The 20039-nt window shown below is 39.4% G+C and overlaps 1 protein-coding gene across 6 annotated transcripts in view; it reads right to left on the bottom strand.

Moving 5' to 3' along the window:
- The window catches only part of LOC145984273 (uncharacterized), a 466606-nt gene that overhangs the window by 88693 nt on the left and 357874 nt on the right, over positions 1 to 20039 (bottom strand). For 5 of the 6 annotated variants that reach the window (XM_083117902.1, XM_083117903.1, XM_083117905.1 and 2 more), the window contains one exon: positions 9829 to 9885. The exons of the other annotated variant lie outside the window; for it this stretch is intronic. In XM_083117902.1, the coding sequence (XP_082974028.1) occupies positions 9829 to 9885 (57 nt within the window). The remainder of the gene's footprint in view (positions 1 to 9828; positions 9886 to 20039) is intronic. 6 annotated transcript variants of the gene reach the window in all.

Raw genomic sequence — 20039 nt, 5'->3', positions numbered from 1 at the left:
TACCTTACTGTAATTTTTTTTCTACTTCACGTAAATTTCAAAATCGACATATTTGGCAATAGCGCGCTTTATTTTCCCATAAGAAAAGCATTGTCCATAAGAGCCCATTGTGCCTTCACAATGTGAAAATTTATTATCCCCACTGCGTGCTCGTTGCAAAATTGCATTGTGTGTGGAGTATTCCGGCACCATGGTCTTACATTACATCAGGGATGTTACCCCCGAGAAGACGAGGATGGGCTCCAGCCCATCGTGAAATAGTGTTAGCCCACCTTGCTGATCACCCAAATAGGCTACATGAAAAACCAGAATCATTTATACCGGTAGCAAAGCAAGAATCACTCAGAGGGGTAGAGAAAATGATAGGTAAGTACACGAAGAAAAAGAAATACACAGATAGAGAGAGGTGGAAAGCTAGAAAGAGTTAGAGAAACACAAGAATGAGATATCGGAGTTAGAAACAAATTAAGAAAGTGATATAGAGAGAGAAGAACAGAAAAATAAGAGAGCAGGAGATAGAAACATAGGAAGAAGAGAGAAAGAAAGAAGGAGGAAAGAAAGAAAAAGAACGAAAGAGAGAATGTGGAAGATGGAAACAGGAATTAAATGACAGATAGGCCAGTCAACAAGGGATGCTTTTGGGGTCCAATAAGGAAAATAATCCGGGAAAGCTGGAACAAATTTTATTATCTTCGTAAACGTGTTCTTAACTACATATTAACTTTGCACACTTCCACAGCCTCTGCTTTGGCCGCCATCTTTGAAAAATGTTGCCCAAAACCAGTTTTTCGCAATATCTCCCTTGAAAAACATTTTAAAGCAAAATAGGTTATGACAAAAATTAATTTACTACACAAAATTCTCTACTAAAAATGTTCTCTGCATTTTCCTTCTAGGATGCGCCGTTTACGTGCTAGAGGAGTGAGAAATTTCACGTTCTCCCCCCACCCTATTTTGCAAGAGCGAAACTCGAGGGAACATCTTGATGTACGATAACTTGAGGTCCTCAATTCCTATTAAACTAGAGGTGTACCTATTCTAAATGTTCTCCTCCGTGGCCGTGCGGTCTAAATCGCTATGCTTCGGACTCCGACTGCGGACGGCATGGGTTTGAGTCCGCCTGGGTTCAGTCTCTAGGTTTTCAGCTTGTGTATAGGACCGGTGGCAACCCACCATCGTGAGGAAATTGGGGAGCTACGAGCGAGTAGCGTAACCCGGTCTAGGAAATCTCCTATAACGGCTGAGGGTTCGACGTGCTGACCCCACGTCACCCCATTACCGGTTGAAGATCTCCACACCTCTAGGTAGGTTTGTGGGAGGGAGACCCACGGTAGTCGGGAGATAGGCCAAGGTCCTTTTTGGGCTGTCGAGCCTGTTATTATGTTATTACCTATTCTAAATATTCGAATAACGTTTCTTGAAAAATGTATTTTCTAGTTGTAATATCTGTATAGTATAATTAAACAATACCTTTGTAATATTTCACGTCGAACAAATGTACATAATCACTGTATTTCTACTACTGTTATTAACCAAAACCATTTTCTTCTACTTCTATCTCCTGAATTCTAAAAGCAACAATTTTTCTCAGTGCATATCAACAAGATCATCACAGTTGTCGGGAGCATTCAGACTGAAGCGACAGGCCACAATCGACATGGTGATTTCACACCGAAGCGGCAAGCGACACGGGCCACTTTAGTATAAACCAAAACATTGAATGTGCATGCGCAAAGAAAGGCGAGGCGAGGACCTCCCCGATGGCGCAGTGGTAGCGTCGTCGCCTTGTAATCAAGGGTCCCGGGTCCGATACACGCTTTAAAACTGTAGGCCCAGTCACGATTAGCCTTACTGTGCATAAAGTGGACTTAAAACACCAAATCCATCAATCAATCAATCAATATTCGGTGGAGGCTCATAGTGGTTCAGATCCCACTTTAAACTGTAGGTCCAGTCCTGATTAGCCTTACTGTGAATAAACTTAGCTCAGCAGACGAGGCAACACGATGCACGGTATTGAGAAAATTGTCTATTCAGAGCAACACACAAGCGACAAGCAACACATCCAGCTTGTTGGTTTGTTCTGAAATCTCCCTTCATATTCTAGAACACTGTCAGATTTTGAGCACGTCATGGCATTTCATGGAACTAGGCGTGTACACTTTGTTTCTATGTCCCCTTTTCCTTTCTTTAAGAAGTACACATAGGTTTGATTTTGACCCAACTAGGCAGTGAGGATAAAGAAAAGTCAACATTTTGACCTACAATTTTCAGATTACCCCCACACCCCCTATACGCCTTCATGGCGTGGTGCTATGCACAGGGGAACACTTTACCTTTTACCTTTTTATTTTCAGATTGACTCTCAGAAGATGCTATAATAGCAATGTTGATGATGTGCGTGCATCTTCGTCAGCCTATTTGATCCTTCTGCATTGTGATGAGCCGGCCTTTGTTCCTCTGATTTGAATTAAATGTGCTTTGACTTGTTGCCGCAGGCATGGTTTCATCAAATTTGAACTCTCTGGAAGAAAGCACTTTCAGCAGCTTTGGTATCTTTTTCTGTCACATTTGCACGGTATCCATTAAAGACGATGGTGGTATTTTTCTTGCAGTGTTTCATTTCGTACTTAACACAGATATCTACAATGGTATCAAATATTTCTCGCTGTTGAAAAACAAACAAATTTCTTGCTGTGAATCAAGAATTCTCCATCAATGATATAAATAGCATATCCAACTTCTTTACTTTCTGACAGTGGTAACAAAGGATCATAAAGAGAGGACTTCTTGGTTCTCCGCATCTCCACCTCATCACTGAAAACGGGTAGGATAATTTACTTCCTTTTCCCTTGTTACTACTGTAATTATTGACTCAATACCATCAAAATCAGAGCATGGTGGTTGAGACAAAAGAACTGGAAGTCTTGCTTATCCATTGATATGCAAGACTTTCGTGCATCGACATGCTGCTCTTCTATTTTATCTGTAAACTTGTAGACATGCCAAGAATCCACTTATTTAGCACAGTCAGTCACTCCTCTGCCATTCCCCACAACTCTTCATCGAGCGCATCACGATCTGTTTAGTCGTCATATCTGACCAGATCCCGGACCATAACTTTTTCATCACTTTTGGACAAAGTCAACATATTTGATTGGCGTTATTTTCTCTTTGAGACCAAGTAGTGGGGGGAAAAGGTGAAATTCCTCGCTCCTCTAGCACCTAAACAGCAGATCCTCGTAGAAGAAAAATGTACAGAAAATTTTTTGTAGAAAATTTTATGTGGATTAATTTTTGTCATAACCTATTTTGCTGTAAAATGCTTTTCAAGCTAGATATTTGCAAAAGACTGATTTTGGGCGCCATTTTTCAAAGATGGTGGCCAAAGCAGGAGTGGCAGAGGGGTGCAAAATTAATATGTTGTTAAAAACACTTTTACGAAGATAATAAAATTTGTTCCAGCTTTCCCGGATTTTTTTCCTTATTGGACACCCTTGTTGACTGACCTAAGACAGAAAGGAAGATAACGAGATAGAAAGAAAAAAAAGCGGGAGAAAAAATAGGGAAGAAAGAGGGGAAAAGAACGAAAGAGATAAAGTGGATAATAGAAACAGAGGAAGAAGGAGAGAAAAAGAAGTTGAAGGAGATTGGGGATAGGAGAAAGGAGAGGAAGGAAAAATAACTAGAGAAACAGAAGAGCAAAGAGATAGAAAGGAAGAAAGACAAAGATATAGGGTAACAGCAGAAGGAGAGTGGGAGATAAGAGGGAAAATTCACACCGAAGAGATTCGTGTCGCTTGAGAACGAGCTAATCAGCAGCTACGTTTCACACCGTAGCGGCTTGACACGCCGCACAAGCCTGCCTTCCATTGGTGAAATTGGTGACTTCTCCCAGACACAGTAAAGAAGGAAATAGAGACGTGGAGAGAAATTGTAAAGAGTGCGGCATCAAATTGTATAAAATTTTGTTTTGCCATTTTTTGGGGGAAATAAAAGTTTAAGTGTTCGAACTGCAATTCGCTTTAAAGTCTTGCTGTTCGAGCATGCTGCAATCGTAGCATGTGCATTTTCGTGTACGGTTCTCGTAAGAACTCCTCCCCCTCGCCCCTCAGAGATGCAAATCCTTCAGTGAATGACAATTTTGACCAATTCGCCTTTTGCCTTGCTAACTCCTACACGTGACGAAGTCCTGGTACTAGTTCGTCGGGAGAACCAGGGTGCATTGATCTCAGGTGAGTGTGTTTCCATAAATGTCCCTGGGGTTCACACATCCTCTAAATCAACAGGTACTTAAAGGCATAGAGGCATGATGCTGATCATATCACATCCATGTAGTGGAGATGGAGAATGTGCAGGTTTACCTTCACAGTCTCCATGTGCCATAATGAGAGAGCATAATTAATGTTCTTATTTTGCGTCTCTTATGGCCATTTTAGGCTAATCTCGACGACGATAAAGATAATTACACAAAACTGATGCTCAGGCCAGGATGTGAACCCATAACCTTTGATGCTTTTTTTTAACAGGGTGTCTGCCAAAATAACAAATCAAAAGTTCCTGACTTTTCTTGACCTTTTTTACGTCTTCCTTAACCTTCATTTATACGACCCCTACTTAGGTAAAGTTGGAAATTAGCAACTAAGAAAATATATGTTTATTTAATGAAAAACCCTTCCAAAAGGCCCATTAAGATGAAAACTGAAGCTGTATTTAACAAGAGAGAGCAAAAATTCTTATGTATAATTTCTTGACTCTTTATTGACTTTTCGACCTACTTGTTGATTACTTATTATTGACTTTCTTGACTGGTAGACACACTGTTTAATATAGATATCCACGTATAGCTGCTGATATTGGATTTGGATGTTATTGCGTTTTAACGAGGATTGATTGATTGATTGATTTAGTTTATTTTACTTCGCGTTTTGTGCCTCTTCGCTAATTTGCGAAGATAGGGATAAGTGATGAAATGATGAAATTGATGAGTGGACATTCATAAATAACCAAGCCCGAGCGGGATTCGAACCCGGGACCCTTGGCGTCGCAGCGCGATGTGCTAACCACTTTTCTTTTTTAATGGAATACCCCTAAGCGGTAGTATCCCCCGTTTTTCACTTTTTTCTCAATTTTTCATTTCCCGATTTTTCTCAACTTTCAGTTTTTCTCATTTAGACAAACACAAATAAATACCCATGCCTTACCCGGGATTCGAACCCGGAACCCGTGACGTCGTAGCACGCTGTGCTAACCACTCTTTTTTTTTTTTTTTTTTTTTTTTTTTAAAGGAAAGCCCCTATGCGGAAGCTTCCCCCATCACACTTCATTCACTCATATCATTTCATTCATATTTCAATTTCAAGACTTTTTCAGGACAGACAATCACAAACATCCATGGCCGAGCCGGGAATCGAACCCGGGACCGCTGCCACTCCGCCACGGAGGTTGACACCACTCGGCCACAGGATCCGGCTTTTGACGAGGAGTCCTATCTCACCGATATCGTAGGTGCTGTCGCCTTGTAATTAAGGCGTCCCGTATTCGATTCCGATGGAAGCTATCGCACAAGGGTTTGGATCCCGCTTTAACTGTAGTTCCAGTCCTGATAGCCCATCTAAGCTTAAATATGGTTTTAACATTTTCTTTGCAATTAGTTTTAATCACTTAGATTTTATAATCACAATCCACTTCTCGTAATCATCATATCGTCAATAACGTATAAAGTTGCACCAATCCCATGAGCACTAGTGTTGCCCACGAGACGAGACTTTGGCCTGTCTCGTCTCGGAAATGCTGTGAAATGCTGTCTCGTCTCGAAAATATTCGTTTGTCAAAGGGACACATGATCAATCTCGTCTCGTCTCGAATTTTTAAAAGCCTGTCCCGTCTCGTCCCGTGGGCAACACTAATGAGCACAGTGCCATGGAGGCATGGGCGTGTTTAAGGGGAGGTGGGTTCAACGGGCCCAACCCCCCCTTTTGGTTAAGTAAAATTACGAGATTACTTGTTCTATCCGCTTGATCATAAAAAATTCTTCGGACTTATTTTATTCTCTTAAATTAGAGACGTAGGACGGGATACGGATGGGAAGGGAATTACGTAATTCCACACACCAGATGGGACTGCAAACCAAATGTCTGCAATTTCCTGATAGTTTCGGAATTTCTGCGATAAGAAACTGCATTTGGGACTGTCAAATCAGTTTTTTTTTCTCTCGAGTCCTCTTAAACGAATTTGTTTTTTTTTTAGAAACGCAGTGCAAGAAAACCAGGGAAACACCGTTAACATTCTCAAGTTGTTTGACACAAGATGAACAGAAAAGTATCAATACTAAGTAGCGTGACTTGTGGAATTGTATTCACTAATTGTGGAAACTTTACGTTTCTCTGAACACAATCAACACATTGAAAAATTGCAACAACTTATTCCAAAAATGTGAAATGGCTATCCCTTATTTATTGGAACAGTGTGTCAAAATGTTGGATAGCCTGGTTGATAGATTGGATTTTGATAGCCTGGTCATACCTAGGCCTGCTATACGTCCCGGATTTTCCGGGACAACCCCGGATTGATATAATTTGTCCTGGTGTCCCGAATAGTTTCTTCGGGATGTACAAATGTCCTGGAATCGGGTGGGAAAGAAGAGATGATTAAGAATATACTTTCCTGAGCCTTATTTATATTTAAATGCGTAATATTAAAATGCTCATTTTACTAAATCTAACTGTACATTGAACCGCTCGCTCTCGATAATAAAAGAGTTATCAAGTTAGAAGAAGATGCTGCAAAGATATTCGACTTCACGATAGAGCCGCCGTCTGCTAGTAGTATTGAAATTCAGTTGCAAATCTCTTCCATTGCATAGTAAGCTGTTCACTGTAAACAGTCTGTGCTTGGGTGCCCGCACTGATCAGTATCACGCTGCGGCTGCCCCAAGGTATCTGCGATATGACTAGGTCGAGAGCAGCTTTGGACACTAGAAAAAATCCGGGAATCGAACATTGGTCTCCCGTGTATCAGTCAAGTGCATTACCAACTTTAAAATAATATTTTTTTCTGTAATATCTCAGTAATTTTCACACTATTTCCATCACAACTAACACACACATTTATGCTTACTCAGAATTGGAACCCGGGACCCCTGACGTCATACAGAGGTCGTCTGGCCTGGCTAATGACATATCCTGCTGTCAGCGTTGAAGCGAATGTCGGCAATTGCAACAATGCTTAGGAAGGGAGTGCAACATTTATATTATGCATGCAAATTTAAAAATCCAATTGAGCCCAGACTCTAATTTAATTAAGACCTGGTGTTGTAGGTAGAATCTAAATTACTGCCCGCGCAATGCAAATCAATACCAGTGGCTTTAGCGAGAGAGTCGAGATGAAAATTCACGCTTCTGCTGATATAACAACGCAGGGGGATGATTCCCCGCGCAACAGCGACGTTGCGGTTCGGGCATATCACAAGGTCGGCCGCGGACGCACGGAATGAGCTCGCGCCGATTGCGCGACGAATCATCCTCACTATTACATGTAATGTTCCATGTGTAACTGCCGAGAAGAAAAAAAAAATGCTCATATTCTAATCCAGTTTGAGCCAGACCAGCTTCTCTCTCTCTCTCTCTCTCTCTCTCTCTCTCTCTCTCTCTCTCTCTCTCTCTCTCACACACACACACACACACTCTCGCACGCAAACATTTTCCTAATTTTACGTCGCTCTTCTTCCTTTGTAGGTTAATCACAGAGATAAAGATGGATGATCATTAGATGGAATTGATGAAGAGACAGGACGGGGCTTGAACCCGGAACATACGGTGGCCTAATCATATTTGCGGTCACTTACACAATAACAGGCACACATATCCACCCTCGCCCTCTGCTGTGCAGTGTTCAATGCAGGGGTACTAAGTTCGAATCTTGGGTAAGGCATTTATATTTGAGTTTGTCTCTGATGTATGTATGTATGTATGCATTCATTATGTATGGTTAGCTTAAACTTTAAAGAATCATAAAAAACGACATAAAACATCTACAATACAAATACAAATAACAATTGGATACCAAGTGAAAAACACAACTTGAGAATTGTGGAAGCTTGAATTTGATTTTACTGCAATGGAATTCTCGCTTATAGAAAAATATAAATTTAATCCCGGAATATGTCAGGGCTGTGGATCTTATGGAGCCCTACGAACAGAATCAGAATAGTATGATAGTAAGATTTTGTTATTTTCAATATTTTACAGGAAGGAAACATTTCAAAATTTGTGGAAGGATCTACACACATGCATAAAATTCGCAAATTACTTACTAATATGGCGTGTATTTAACATATTTTGACATCATTTCCTACAGTGTAGGTTTGTGATGACGATGGAGATGCAATACATTAGAGAACATCTACCCTTTACCCATAAGAATTGATCTGAAGACATCTCGCTAACCACCACACAAAGTAGGTTCTCCGATATAAGTTTCTTGTATCTAAGAGTATGTATTATAATGAAATGAAAATGAATGTGTTGACGTTGTCGCTGCTCCTGGTAATCCCTTTACCGAGAGGGCAATATCCGGCATCTGTGGTGGATCATTCTACGATGCCAGCGGTCCTATGTTCGAACATGGATAAGGCATAGAAATGTGTTTATTACAAGATACCAGTTCATCATTTATCCTCATCTCCGCGATTAAACCGGACAAGTTGAAAAGAGACGTAAAATGACCAATATGAAGAAAAATTGCAATAAAGAGAGCTACGTTTAGTCATTTTAACATTTGTTAATAGTTTTCACATGGAGAAAGGTTAGAGTATAGAGAACAAGTTCATACATACATGCATATATACATACAGAAACTATATTAAGCACGCATACGAACTGGATATATATTACAGAGGTTGGACATTTGACATTAAATTACATACGCACACACACACACACACACACACACACACACACATTGCTTATACAGTTTCTCGTATATAACCGATTAAGTTATAGTGAACTTCCAAGGAAAGTGGCCAGCTACCAAAGCATTTTCCAGATAGCAGATGGTAATTCTATGCAGTATGCCCTCACGTACAGTGATGAGCAAAAATGTGTTTTAAATATAGAAACAGGAGTTTAATTTTCTCTCATATTCTAGATTTTGAAAACTCTTTAACATACAAGAAAGGATACTCGGGAAGTGCCTATCTTGACCATTGGTTGCATGACGAAGAGTTCAAATACAATATCAGCAAAGTATTCAGTTACCTCGTCACCGTTTTAACATCACTTTTGCTTCTGACTGTACTTCACATAATTACATTTGCAATCTCCTTTACGCTGTATCAATTTAATGGCCATGGAAAAAAGGGTAAGCCAATTTTCTGCGTTAAACGAGGTAGCGGTGTTCTTTCTATTCAAGATTAAGAGAGGCATGGCTGAGAGGTATGAAATGATGAAAGAAGAATAGAATCTTTACCAATTTGTTTCTTTCCCCATATCATACTCATCAGCCATGCATATGCATCTCTTTAATCTTGGATCGAAAGAACACCAATACCTCGCTTAAAACAGAAAATGACTCACCTGATTTTTTCCCCTGACCCTTCAATTAAAACCCATCATGCAAATTTTCATATTAGCATAATAGGCTTATTTAGTAATCGTTTCTAGAAATCACACACACACTAATATGAGTTAACTTAATGATAGGATTACTGGGGACGTACTGGGTTGATTCCCAAGGCTGGCTATCCAGATTGAATTGTATCCGTGTATTTCCTCTAACATTTCAGGTGATTGTCGAAACTGTGAAAGAAGTTAACGAACATATCCTTACCTTTACTTCCCCATTGCTTCCAATAGTCCTCTTTGCACCTTCCACTTCACGATTAACCTAACAGTAGAAATAGGCGGCATTAAGTAAAGCTGTTACTATCAACACACACAAAGCATATACATGTAAAATAAAATAAAGTAAAATTATGCTCGTGTTGCTTCATACATGATAGATGGTATAACATTGACTGGTAGCAAGTAAGCAAAAAATACATTAAATATGAAAGAAAAATTGGAAACACAATTCATTCTCCAAAGCTATGCCATTTGTTTTCAGAACGAAGAGGGTTGATTGTTGGTTTACTACCTGAAGAAAAGTTTAACAACCACACAAACTATTGTTGGAGGAGTCAACCTAACTATGCAGTGGCGTAATAATGATTAGATTTCTAAATATCACCTGTTCATGCCATGATGGCTCAAAAGACGACAGTTGTTAACATGTTTTTGTATGCAAACGTATCTTTATTGTATGTAATATTGATGCAAACAATTAGTTTTGTACAACGACAGAACTTCAGCAATATTGATCTGAAATGCACCACTGAAAGGTGTGATTAGAACATTTATCGCAAAGTTGCAAGTAATATTTCGAACACATCTAACACTAGCCATATATTTATCCCTTTATTAAGAGAATAATAATGTTTGGCTTGTACATATGCACACATCAGTCTTACCGAACTGCGAAATTGGCAATATCAAAAAAATATGCTTTGATATGTCTATTTTCCAACTTGTACTTTTTAATTATTTTTCGGAGGTATCTATTTCTATATCTTATCTTCTATTTTATCATCTGAATTCATTTCATGTAGCAGATTTCTTGAAAATATATATGATTGTAATGTGTTGTAAAGGGTAAGGCTGATGGTCTAGAGTAGAGCTACACGCAGTGGCGACGTGTCCTCCCGTTTCGCCTTATCCCATTTCGCCTTATTGCGTGTTCACCTCCCCCAATAGAATTTCAAATGATTTATGTGACACGAACTTTCTAAGGCGAAACGGGACATCCCATTTTGCCTTATCCTGTTTCGCCTTACGCACAAAAAAATTTCCCACCTGGGAATATTATCGACTTGAAGGGTACCCGTAATTCATAATGGGAGAGCAGAGCTTGTAATGTTGTCTACCTTGGCTCCCATTGTCCTGTCGGTTAGGTTAGGTTAGGTTAATAATACATTAATAATAATGACCCTTCATGTCGATAATATTCCCTGGCGGGAATTTTTTTGTGTGTAACGCGAAACAGGATAAGGCGAAATGGGATGTCCCGTTTCGCCTTAGAAAGTTAGTGTCACATAAATCACGCGAAATTGTATTGGGGGAGGTGAAAACGCAATAAGGCGAAACGGGATAAGGCGAAACGGACCGTAATCAGTGGCGATGAATATCTATCCATAGAGTTTTAGGTTAAAAACTTAGGGAGAAAGGGCAATACCACTATTGGGCAGAGTATGTACACATGAAGTATATCCAACACTTAAAAAAAGTCATTACAGAATCGCCAACGAACACGCATTTTTAGTTGCATAAAGAGACAAACCAAAGAGCGTGCATCAAGTTTCTGCAGGCAACAATAAAGCAGACTGTCCAGGGGTAGGTTACTAAAAATAATTTTCTACATACAACACTTATGCTCCATTTCATACAAGATACTATGAGCCATCACGGTGGTCTCAGTTCTCTAACTGTGCCTAGGCGATGTGGATATGTATGCTGAGATATGGGGGGAAAGTCCAGAAGAAACGTTGCATATTCAGGGTGCGTACTAAAATAACAAAACTAAAATTCTTGACTTTTCCTGAATCTTTCTTTCGCTTTCCTTAACCTTTATTTATTCGACCCCTACTTAAGTTGGAAATTAGCAATTAAGAAAAGTTACATTCATTTAATGAAAACCCCCTACCAAAAGGCCAGTTAAGATGAAAACTGAAGCTGTATTTAATAAGAGAAAGAGACTTGTTTTATCTATTAATACAGCCTGGACTTCATTTGGCCTCTGGCGTCTGAAATCTCAGCCAGTATAATCTTATGTTGGGGCTCGTGTTGTTGTCCCTATATATTTGTGATTGTCCCTTCATCCATCTTATCTTACCACCACACATCTTCAAGATTAGCCAAAAGTGGCAGAAAAGTGAAGTAAACAAAAAATCAATTAATCAGGCATTGTGATAGCAACATTCTTGACCACAAGTATAACTTCTTGATTTTTATTGACTTTTGACTTTATGTATACTTATAAACAAATAGCATAACTGTATATTAATTCATGTAGGGCAAAAATCTGTTTTTGTAGTTCGGAATCAATGTAAAAAAATGTAAGCTTAATTGTAACCCTACTTTAATAATAATAATAATTAATTAATTAATTAATTCTTGACCTACTTGTTGATTTCTTTACTTTTTCTTGACTCATGACTTTTCTGACTAGTAGACACCCTGATATTCAGTTCTTGTATACACACTGGGGCTTTTCCGATGGCGCAGTGGTAGCGTCGTTGCCTCGTATTCAAATGGTCCCGGTTCGATACCCGGTGCTTCGGATCCAATTTTAAACTGTAGGTGCAGTCCTAATTAGTTTTCCTGTGCATAAAGCGGACTTAAAAACACCAACTGAGTCAATCAATAGAATGATGTACATACTGCATGTAGTTCGGAACCACATCACTAGTTGTCAGAGATGACACTAGTAACCATTTTGCTTGATGCAGTCAGTTAGGGTGCTGTATGGTGGACAAAAGTAACGGTTCGCTTAGTAATTCGGCTTTTGTGGACAGTTTGTTGCGTGAATGTTACATTACAATTGTTCAGGATGTGCGAAATGGAGTTGTGAGTTTAGCAGTGATGAGGCTAGTGCAATGGATGCTAAACAAATTATAGGCGGTCCTTTCATCAGCGGACCGTGTCACTGAAACTAGAGCCATTTGAGACGCAACACATAACACGATATGGAGCAGAGTTTATGAGCAACTAGGATAGCACATCAGGCAGGACTCTAGGCAACTACAGAAGTACACCACATTGACAACGCGGCTGCTTGAAATATCACAGATTTTTACCTTTTTTTAGAGTAATATTTTAAAATTACGGTCAAGACCAGCAAGGTTTGATTAGAGTGATTAGATTGAAATGGAAACTGCTAGTTGGGGGGATGTTTGGTCGAGCCTTTGAGTTAACTGGGGGATACTCCTATGGTTTAACATGGTGAAGGTGAGACAGTTGGGAGGGGAGCTTTGTGAAAATTCTAGCTGGGGAAATATCCCTCCCGCATTACCCCTCACTTCGAGCAATGATTACAATACTTCAACAGACAAGGATACAATGTGAAAAACACTTTAGATGCGTAAAGCCATAATATAAAGAGAAATAAGTTGAGAATATTTACTTTCTGGCTTCCCCTCGAACATTATTTTTTTTTACATACAGCGAATGGTCATTGCTTATAACCACTGCAATGTTAGGTTGGTATGGATGGATGAGTAATTTGGGACAGTTACTGTCATTATACCACTGTTGCTAAACATCTCAATACAACCGGAAAACTATATCTATGCATTTTACTAGCGCAAGCAACGCAATAGAAAGCAGAACTATTCCTATTATACGCTCTTAGCAGCTAGCAAAACACTGACCTTAATGAGTATCACCCACACAAAGGAGATGACCAGCTGTGAATGGCAAAATTATACACATGCAATATTCAGCGCTTTTATCATTGAATGAAAGCTTCCAAATATACTTGTAGCAAAGGAAAAGGCGGGTAGAGTTTAAGATTTGAACGCATATTGCTGCCATCACATAGAAAAGCTCAACACCCTTCCTACTCACCTGATATGGAACCACCAAAGAATCAGCTGTTTGTAAAAGGGAGGGGAGCAAGGTTTTCGACCGATGTCTGCTGTTGATGGATCGTACACCACCCTTTAGAAATGTATTCTCACAGTTTAAAAAATATTAATTAACTTAATAAAATGTGTGTTTAATTAAAGAGGAGCAAGCTCACAAACAACTGTATGGGTTATCCATAGCTTAAATAGAAAATCGCACCTCTCCCTCTTAAAAATCTTATATGCTTTGTGCAGAAGATCAAAGATGAAGAAAAGATCGCATATAATGATGATCAGAAATTATTGGTAAACCACATGCAAGAATGTGTGTGTGTGTGTGTGTGTGTGTGTGTGTGTGTGTGTGTGTGTGTGTGTGCGGGCGTGCTCGTGTGCATATATGTATCTAATGTGTGTGTGGAGTCCCATTACCTAGAAGGGCGAGAGCCCTTAAGCTTGATTCACATCTACGCTCCAATAACGCTCAGATCACCCTTCCCCTTTGGTCTGGTCAAATATTGTTGAATGAATTTTAAAGAGAAGCATTCACACCTGGCGCTCCGGTCAAAGTTCATTCGATTGCGCTCAACTCGGGGTCCGGTCACGATCGGATGGAAATAATATTTGACCGGAGTGTGAGGGGGTGGAGCTTGACTTTGCTAAGCTTGATCGTTGATGTGAACGTCTGATACAGTTCGCTAGCAGTCTTCAGCCCCGTTGCAGAGGATACGTAACCCACTTTTGTGCGTAGAAGATGAGCCGTCAGAAGGCAAACCTATTGAAACACAGAAAAAGGCGAGTAATGATATGTAAAATTGATTGAGCAAAAAAATCCCACAATATTTTCCTTTAAATTCTGTTTGTAAAACATCGGTCAAAATATGTGATTTCATGATCCCGAATAAAAGAAATTTAAGAAAAATAAACTGACCCAAACAACCAAATTACAATTATAGCCAATGAAAAAAAAATAGTATGGGACTAACCACAAATATGATCCATAAACACTAGTTGTAACGACCTTTTTCCAACCCGTTGCATCAATTAAAATCCTTAAATCGAAAAGCTAACCTATTGACGGTCATATTTTCCCGGACAACCAAATTGTCATTTTTGTGTGTGCAAAGGGAAAGGTGGTGGAGGACGAGGTGGTCTGCCAAGGGGAAAAAAAATCATTCTTGATATCTAGCCCTGAATCAAGATTAACAAGGAACTTGTTCTTCGTTTACGGAAAACTATAGAAAATTACTCCCTATTTTTTTTTTAAGTCAAGGGAGGTCACGTTTCACACGATGTGCGTAACAATTGGGTCCTTGAAACTAGGCTTACAACCTGATGTATGTTTGTCACGTGTGTATCGGAAACTTTCTAATAAAAGAAATAGTCAGCAATGTCAGTATGAAACAATGAGCCCGAAATTTTTCATGTCAGACCTAGATCTGTGTTTACATTTAGAGTTTCGCACATTGTAGTTGCAAATATACGATTGCCGGTTTCAAACCAAAAGTATAACATCTACAAACAACATTATATTTATAATAGCCGACCTCCTGTCCGAGTGGTTAGCACAGCTTGCTACGACACCAGGTTCGAATCCCGGCCTGGGCATGGATGTTCATTGTGATGTTCCTTCATCAATTTAATCATATTATCACTCATTCTCATCCTCACGGTTAGTCAAAACTGGCATAAAAGCGAAGTAAATCAACCAAGTCAATGAATTCCCGCTTTCGCAATTATTTTTCTTCTTTGTCATTTTCTTCTAATTAACGCCAATGCTGCAACAGCCAAGTCCGTCGTTGAAAATCTCTTAAACATTGTAGTTAGCACAATCGGCAGGTTTTTTATACAGAAAAATCAGTGTACTCTGCAAGGAAACCAAAACCAGACTCACGTTGATCGTACCTTGACGGAGCGAAGCTTGACCGCTAGTGTGGAGTGCGAAATCATTTAAGACAGGTGGGGGGGAGAAAGATCTTAATCTACAAACCCCCTCCCCACAAACATACATATAAATTATATGATATACATATTTATAATGTTATTAAAAGTAAAAAAAATACTAAATTAAATTACTAAATTAAAAATATATTATTATTATTATTATTAATTACCCAAAAATAAATAAATTCGTTAAAATATATCAGATATTAATATTATAAAGTAGCAAACTACGTCCTTTACTAACTGGTTAAAAATGTTAATAAATTATGAAATAGTTGAAGTGGTTTTATTATGTGTAAGTTTTTATTGAGTTTTTGCTTTATGTTAATATAAATCAATTACATTTCATAGTTATTATTGTTTTGCATTCTTTATTTACTTTTATTGTGCGTATTGATGTAGATTTGTTAATGATCTCTTGAGAGAGAAAAAGCATTGAACACTCACAACTACACTAATTTGTATATGTATTCGATATTATTCTTAGTACAGTATATTTGAAATTAAAAGTAATTATTTATGTTTTGTTTGTTGTAACAAAAACTATCCCCCCGAAAATTTTTGGTGGGGGCGATTTTTGAGGCCAAGATTGTTGGTGATGATTTCGCACCCTGGTGTGGATAGCCCATGACTGTGAGCGGAGCGGAGCGTTAGGGGAGAGTGACCCGAGTGTTGCTTGAGCGTAGATGTGAATCAAGCCTTATGGTGTAGTCTCAAAGCTGTCATCTTGTTACGAAGGTGTCCCTGGTTCGACCCTCGGTAGAGAAACATTGAATAGTGTTCGGATCCCACTTTCAACTGAAGGCCAATCCCGATTGGTCTGTTTGGGCAGAAAAGTGAACTTAAAGCTAGACCTTGATTTGATTTTTGTAATTTAGCGTCACTTTTCTGGCACTTTGGCTAATTGCGCCAATGAGGATGAGTGATGATATGATGAAAGTGATGAAGGGACACTCACAAAGAACACCTCTGCCCAGGTCGGGATTCGAACCCAGGACCCCCGGTGTCGTAGCGCGCTGCGCTAACCACTCTGCCACGGCTTTGAACACGAGAGTAAAACATGAGTGGGTGGACTGTGCTTGCCATTTCTCCTCCCTCCAAAAAAAGAGGCGTGAAGGATTGACAATGGGTTCAACCGCTATTTGCTTCTTTTTCGTGGGCTTTCACAGGAACCTTTGAGATAAACGTCTTGCTAACCTGTCTCGGGAAGCTGTGGAGGACGTCCGGACATAACGATAGAGAAGGGAAGAAAGCGAGTGTGCAGAGCAAATCATTGTGCTCTGCTGCGAACGGCTGTTTGCTGCAGCTGCGTTTTCACTTCCATCCTCATGCGTTTATTGGTCGAGCTCTCTCGAGTCACAACTTGCGCAGAGACTTGTTCTCGTTATCTTGCTCCAGAGATTCCCGGACAGACTGTAGTTGACATAGGCTACAGAATATGATTTTACTTTGCCAACTAACTAATCACTTCTTTTTTTTATCAGTGACGATTAGAGCTTGGCTGTGTACTGGTATGCACTCATATTTAAAGTGGAGCGTACCCAAAAGGTGCAGACTAAAGGAATATTTGTGTGCAATTATCAACAATTGGTAAATAAAGCACACCGTGAATGTCCATCACAAATTAACTGTATGAATCGGCAACATGTGAAGTCCATGTGTCCTCAGCATGGCAACTGCACTGATATCCAATAATACGTGTTCAGTTAATAGGCATATAGGAAATTGAGTGATTGGATTTAATTAAGATACTTTACGTCGCTGTTCATCCGATTTTGGCTAATCGCAACGACAATGATGTGGTGCTGATATGATGAAATCGATGAAGGGGCACTCACAAAGAACACCCAGGCCTGGATTCGAATCAGTGACCACCGGTGTAGGAAATATCAAGCTCAAAGAATCCGACAAAAATTATATATGATCAATCAATTACACTATTTAACAAGCTAATTTCACATAACAAATTAATAGAAGGATGGGTCGCCATATTAATAAAAGTAAAAAAAAGTAAAGTGCTCCCCTGTGCTATGCACCACGCCATGAAAGCGTAGGGTTAGGGCCCCACACTTTCTTGAACACGGTCGAAGGTGGGGGTCATTTGATCAGCACCACGGCCCTGGCCGCCTTTACCCCCAGGTACTCACTTTATACGACGCTGGGTAGGCGCCGGATCTTCTTGAACATGGGAAAAAAAATCCTGGTTCTTCTCCGCCGGGGATCGAACCCCGGTCTCTCGCATGGTAGCCAGACGTCATAACGACTGAGCTACCGCGGCTTCACCATATTAATAATACTTAATATAAATCATAACGTCAATCTGGGCATGTATCTTATTAATTAATGAACTACGAATTCCTAACCGTTTGGAAAATTTGATATTATTAGTATGTTTAAGTAATTAGTTAAAGGAACTAGGCACAATTGTTCTAGACAGTTTATCAAAAACATGAGCACATGTTTTTGATAATGAGGTATAACCGAGGGGATTTCAAGTAAACAAGGGATAGAGTCGAGTCTCAAACTCTGTAAATACTGCACCGTTCATGACAAAATCTAAAAGAATTTTGAAGAACACAACTTTGTTTATACGTATATGCTTGCCTTCTTCATTAGTAAGTTGCCAATGTTACCCTAGGTCTCGTACCTACTTACATTCACTGTAGAACGCAAGCAAGAAAGGTTTCCCAGCAGCAGGCGAACTACTGCGATTTTCCTTGCACGTTTGCAATCGCTGACACGTACACCGACGCGAATTGTCGCTTTCCAAGAACGGAGGGGAAATTCATCGCATCTTCAAGACAGCGTGACGCACGAACTCAGCGACTGGCATTTCTCAGCATTAATTCGATCTCGGATTCGGTGGAAATAATTCTACATTAGCTGCTGCAACTCAACCAACAAGATTGGATAATTGGGCCCTAGGGTTTCAATAATTTGACGAAAATTATAATTAAAGCTTAACGTATGATGAAAAATAATCAGCCTGAGAGGCACGTTGAATCATCAATTTCATATCATCACCCATTCTCATCTTCGTGATTAGCCAAAAGTGGCAGAAGAGCGAAGTAAAAGAAACCAAATCAATCAATCTTTGTTTCTACTCAGTACGATGGTTATTAATAATGAGCAGTCGTTCTCCGAAAATATGAAATTCAAGACGTTGTCTGAACTAAACGTTTGTGAAATATTTGGTAATATATATATACCACATGTCATTGTTCACTCCATGGGAATATGCCTTTCTTTTAGATTGATTGATGATTTAAAATTTTTCGGTGCGTCGACACGTATCGCCATTTTACACCCTTCAGTGTATGGGAAGATGATCCTCTTATCTAAAACTCTTACCACCTTTCCTTTAGAGATGTCAGCTATTCAGACGTGTCCTGTTAGAAGAAGTTTTACTATATTAGCCATAAGTATTAATTGGGTTAGATTCAGTGATATAGTGAAAATTCTAGAGGTGGGCCATGTCCATCATATTTCCCGCTCTAGCTACGGTTTCGGTTAGACTGGCTCATTGACATGAGCGAGGAAACATTTGATATGTGCACACGGCAGCACACAGAATGTACATAAATCTATAAACATGCAGAAAATTTAGTTCTTCTGTTCACATAGTGCACACACACATGCGCAAAAATTTAAGTCTTGAAAAGGGTGAAAGTAACGCAACATCGTCTTCTATCTCAGACACTAAGAACACCTTGGGTATCAAGGAGAGAAAAAATGGAAGAAAAATTAAGTGTTATTTTTTCCACGAACTATCTTGTTAAAATAAAACAAAAACATCTGGAGAAATTAATGTCGTAGTACTGGTACGTAACATGTTGGTTATTGCAGATGCTCTGAAGTTCTGAAAGTGAATGGTTCGAACACGGGAAGCGAATACCTCCCTTCTCTTCTATATTTTTCTTTCTTTCTTTTTCACTTTCTCAGTGTGTGTGTGTGTGTGTGAGAGAGAGAGAGAGAACGACAGAAAAAATATAATCTCAGCGAGAGAGAGAGAGAGAGAGAGAGAGAGAGAGAGAGAGAGAGAGAGAGAGAGAGAGAGAGCAGGAAGTCAGAAAGAGACATATAAACAAAGAGAAGAAAAAGATAAATAAAGAAAGATGAGAGGAGGAGACAGAAAATAATGAAAGATGAGAACGTGTAGAGGAACATGAGGAGAGAAAGAAAGGTGGGTGTTTGGATACCACGCCTGTTAGGAGCTGTTGTGAAAATAACTTTTATTTTTCTTTCTTCCTTCCCCTCTCTCCTTCCCTCTAGCGCTCGCAATTTCTTTCTGTTAGGAGCTGTCGTGAGTTTTTTCTTTTTCACTTTCTCAGTGTGTGTGAGAGAGAGAGAGAGCGACAAAACCAAAGAGAATGTTAGCGAGAGAGAGAGAGAGAGAGAAGAAAGAGATAGAAAAGGGAAAAACAAGGAGAGAAAGAAAGGG

This window comes from Lepisma saccharinum, chromosome 2 (assembly GCF_977018435.1).
Source record: "Lepisma saccharinum chromosome 2, izLepSacc3.1, whole genome shotgun sequence".
NCBI lineage: Eukaryota > Metazoa > Arthropoda > Insecta > Zygentoma > Lepismatidae > Lepisma > Lepisma saccharinum.
Note: the sequence above shows the minus strand (reverse complement) of the source record. Positions and strands in the feature narration are given on the sequence as shown.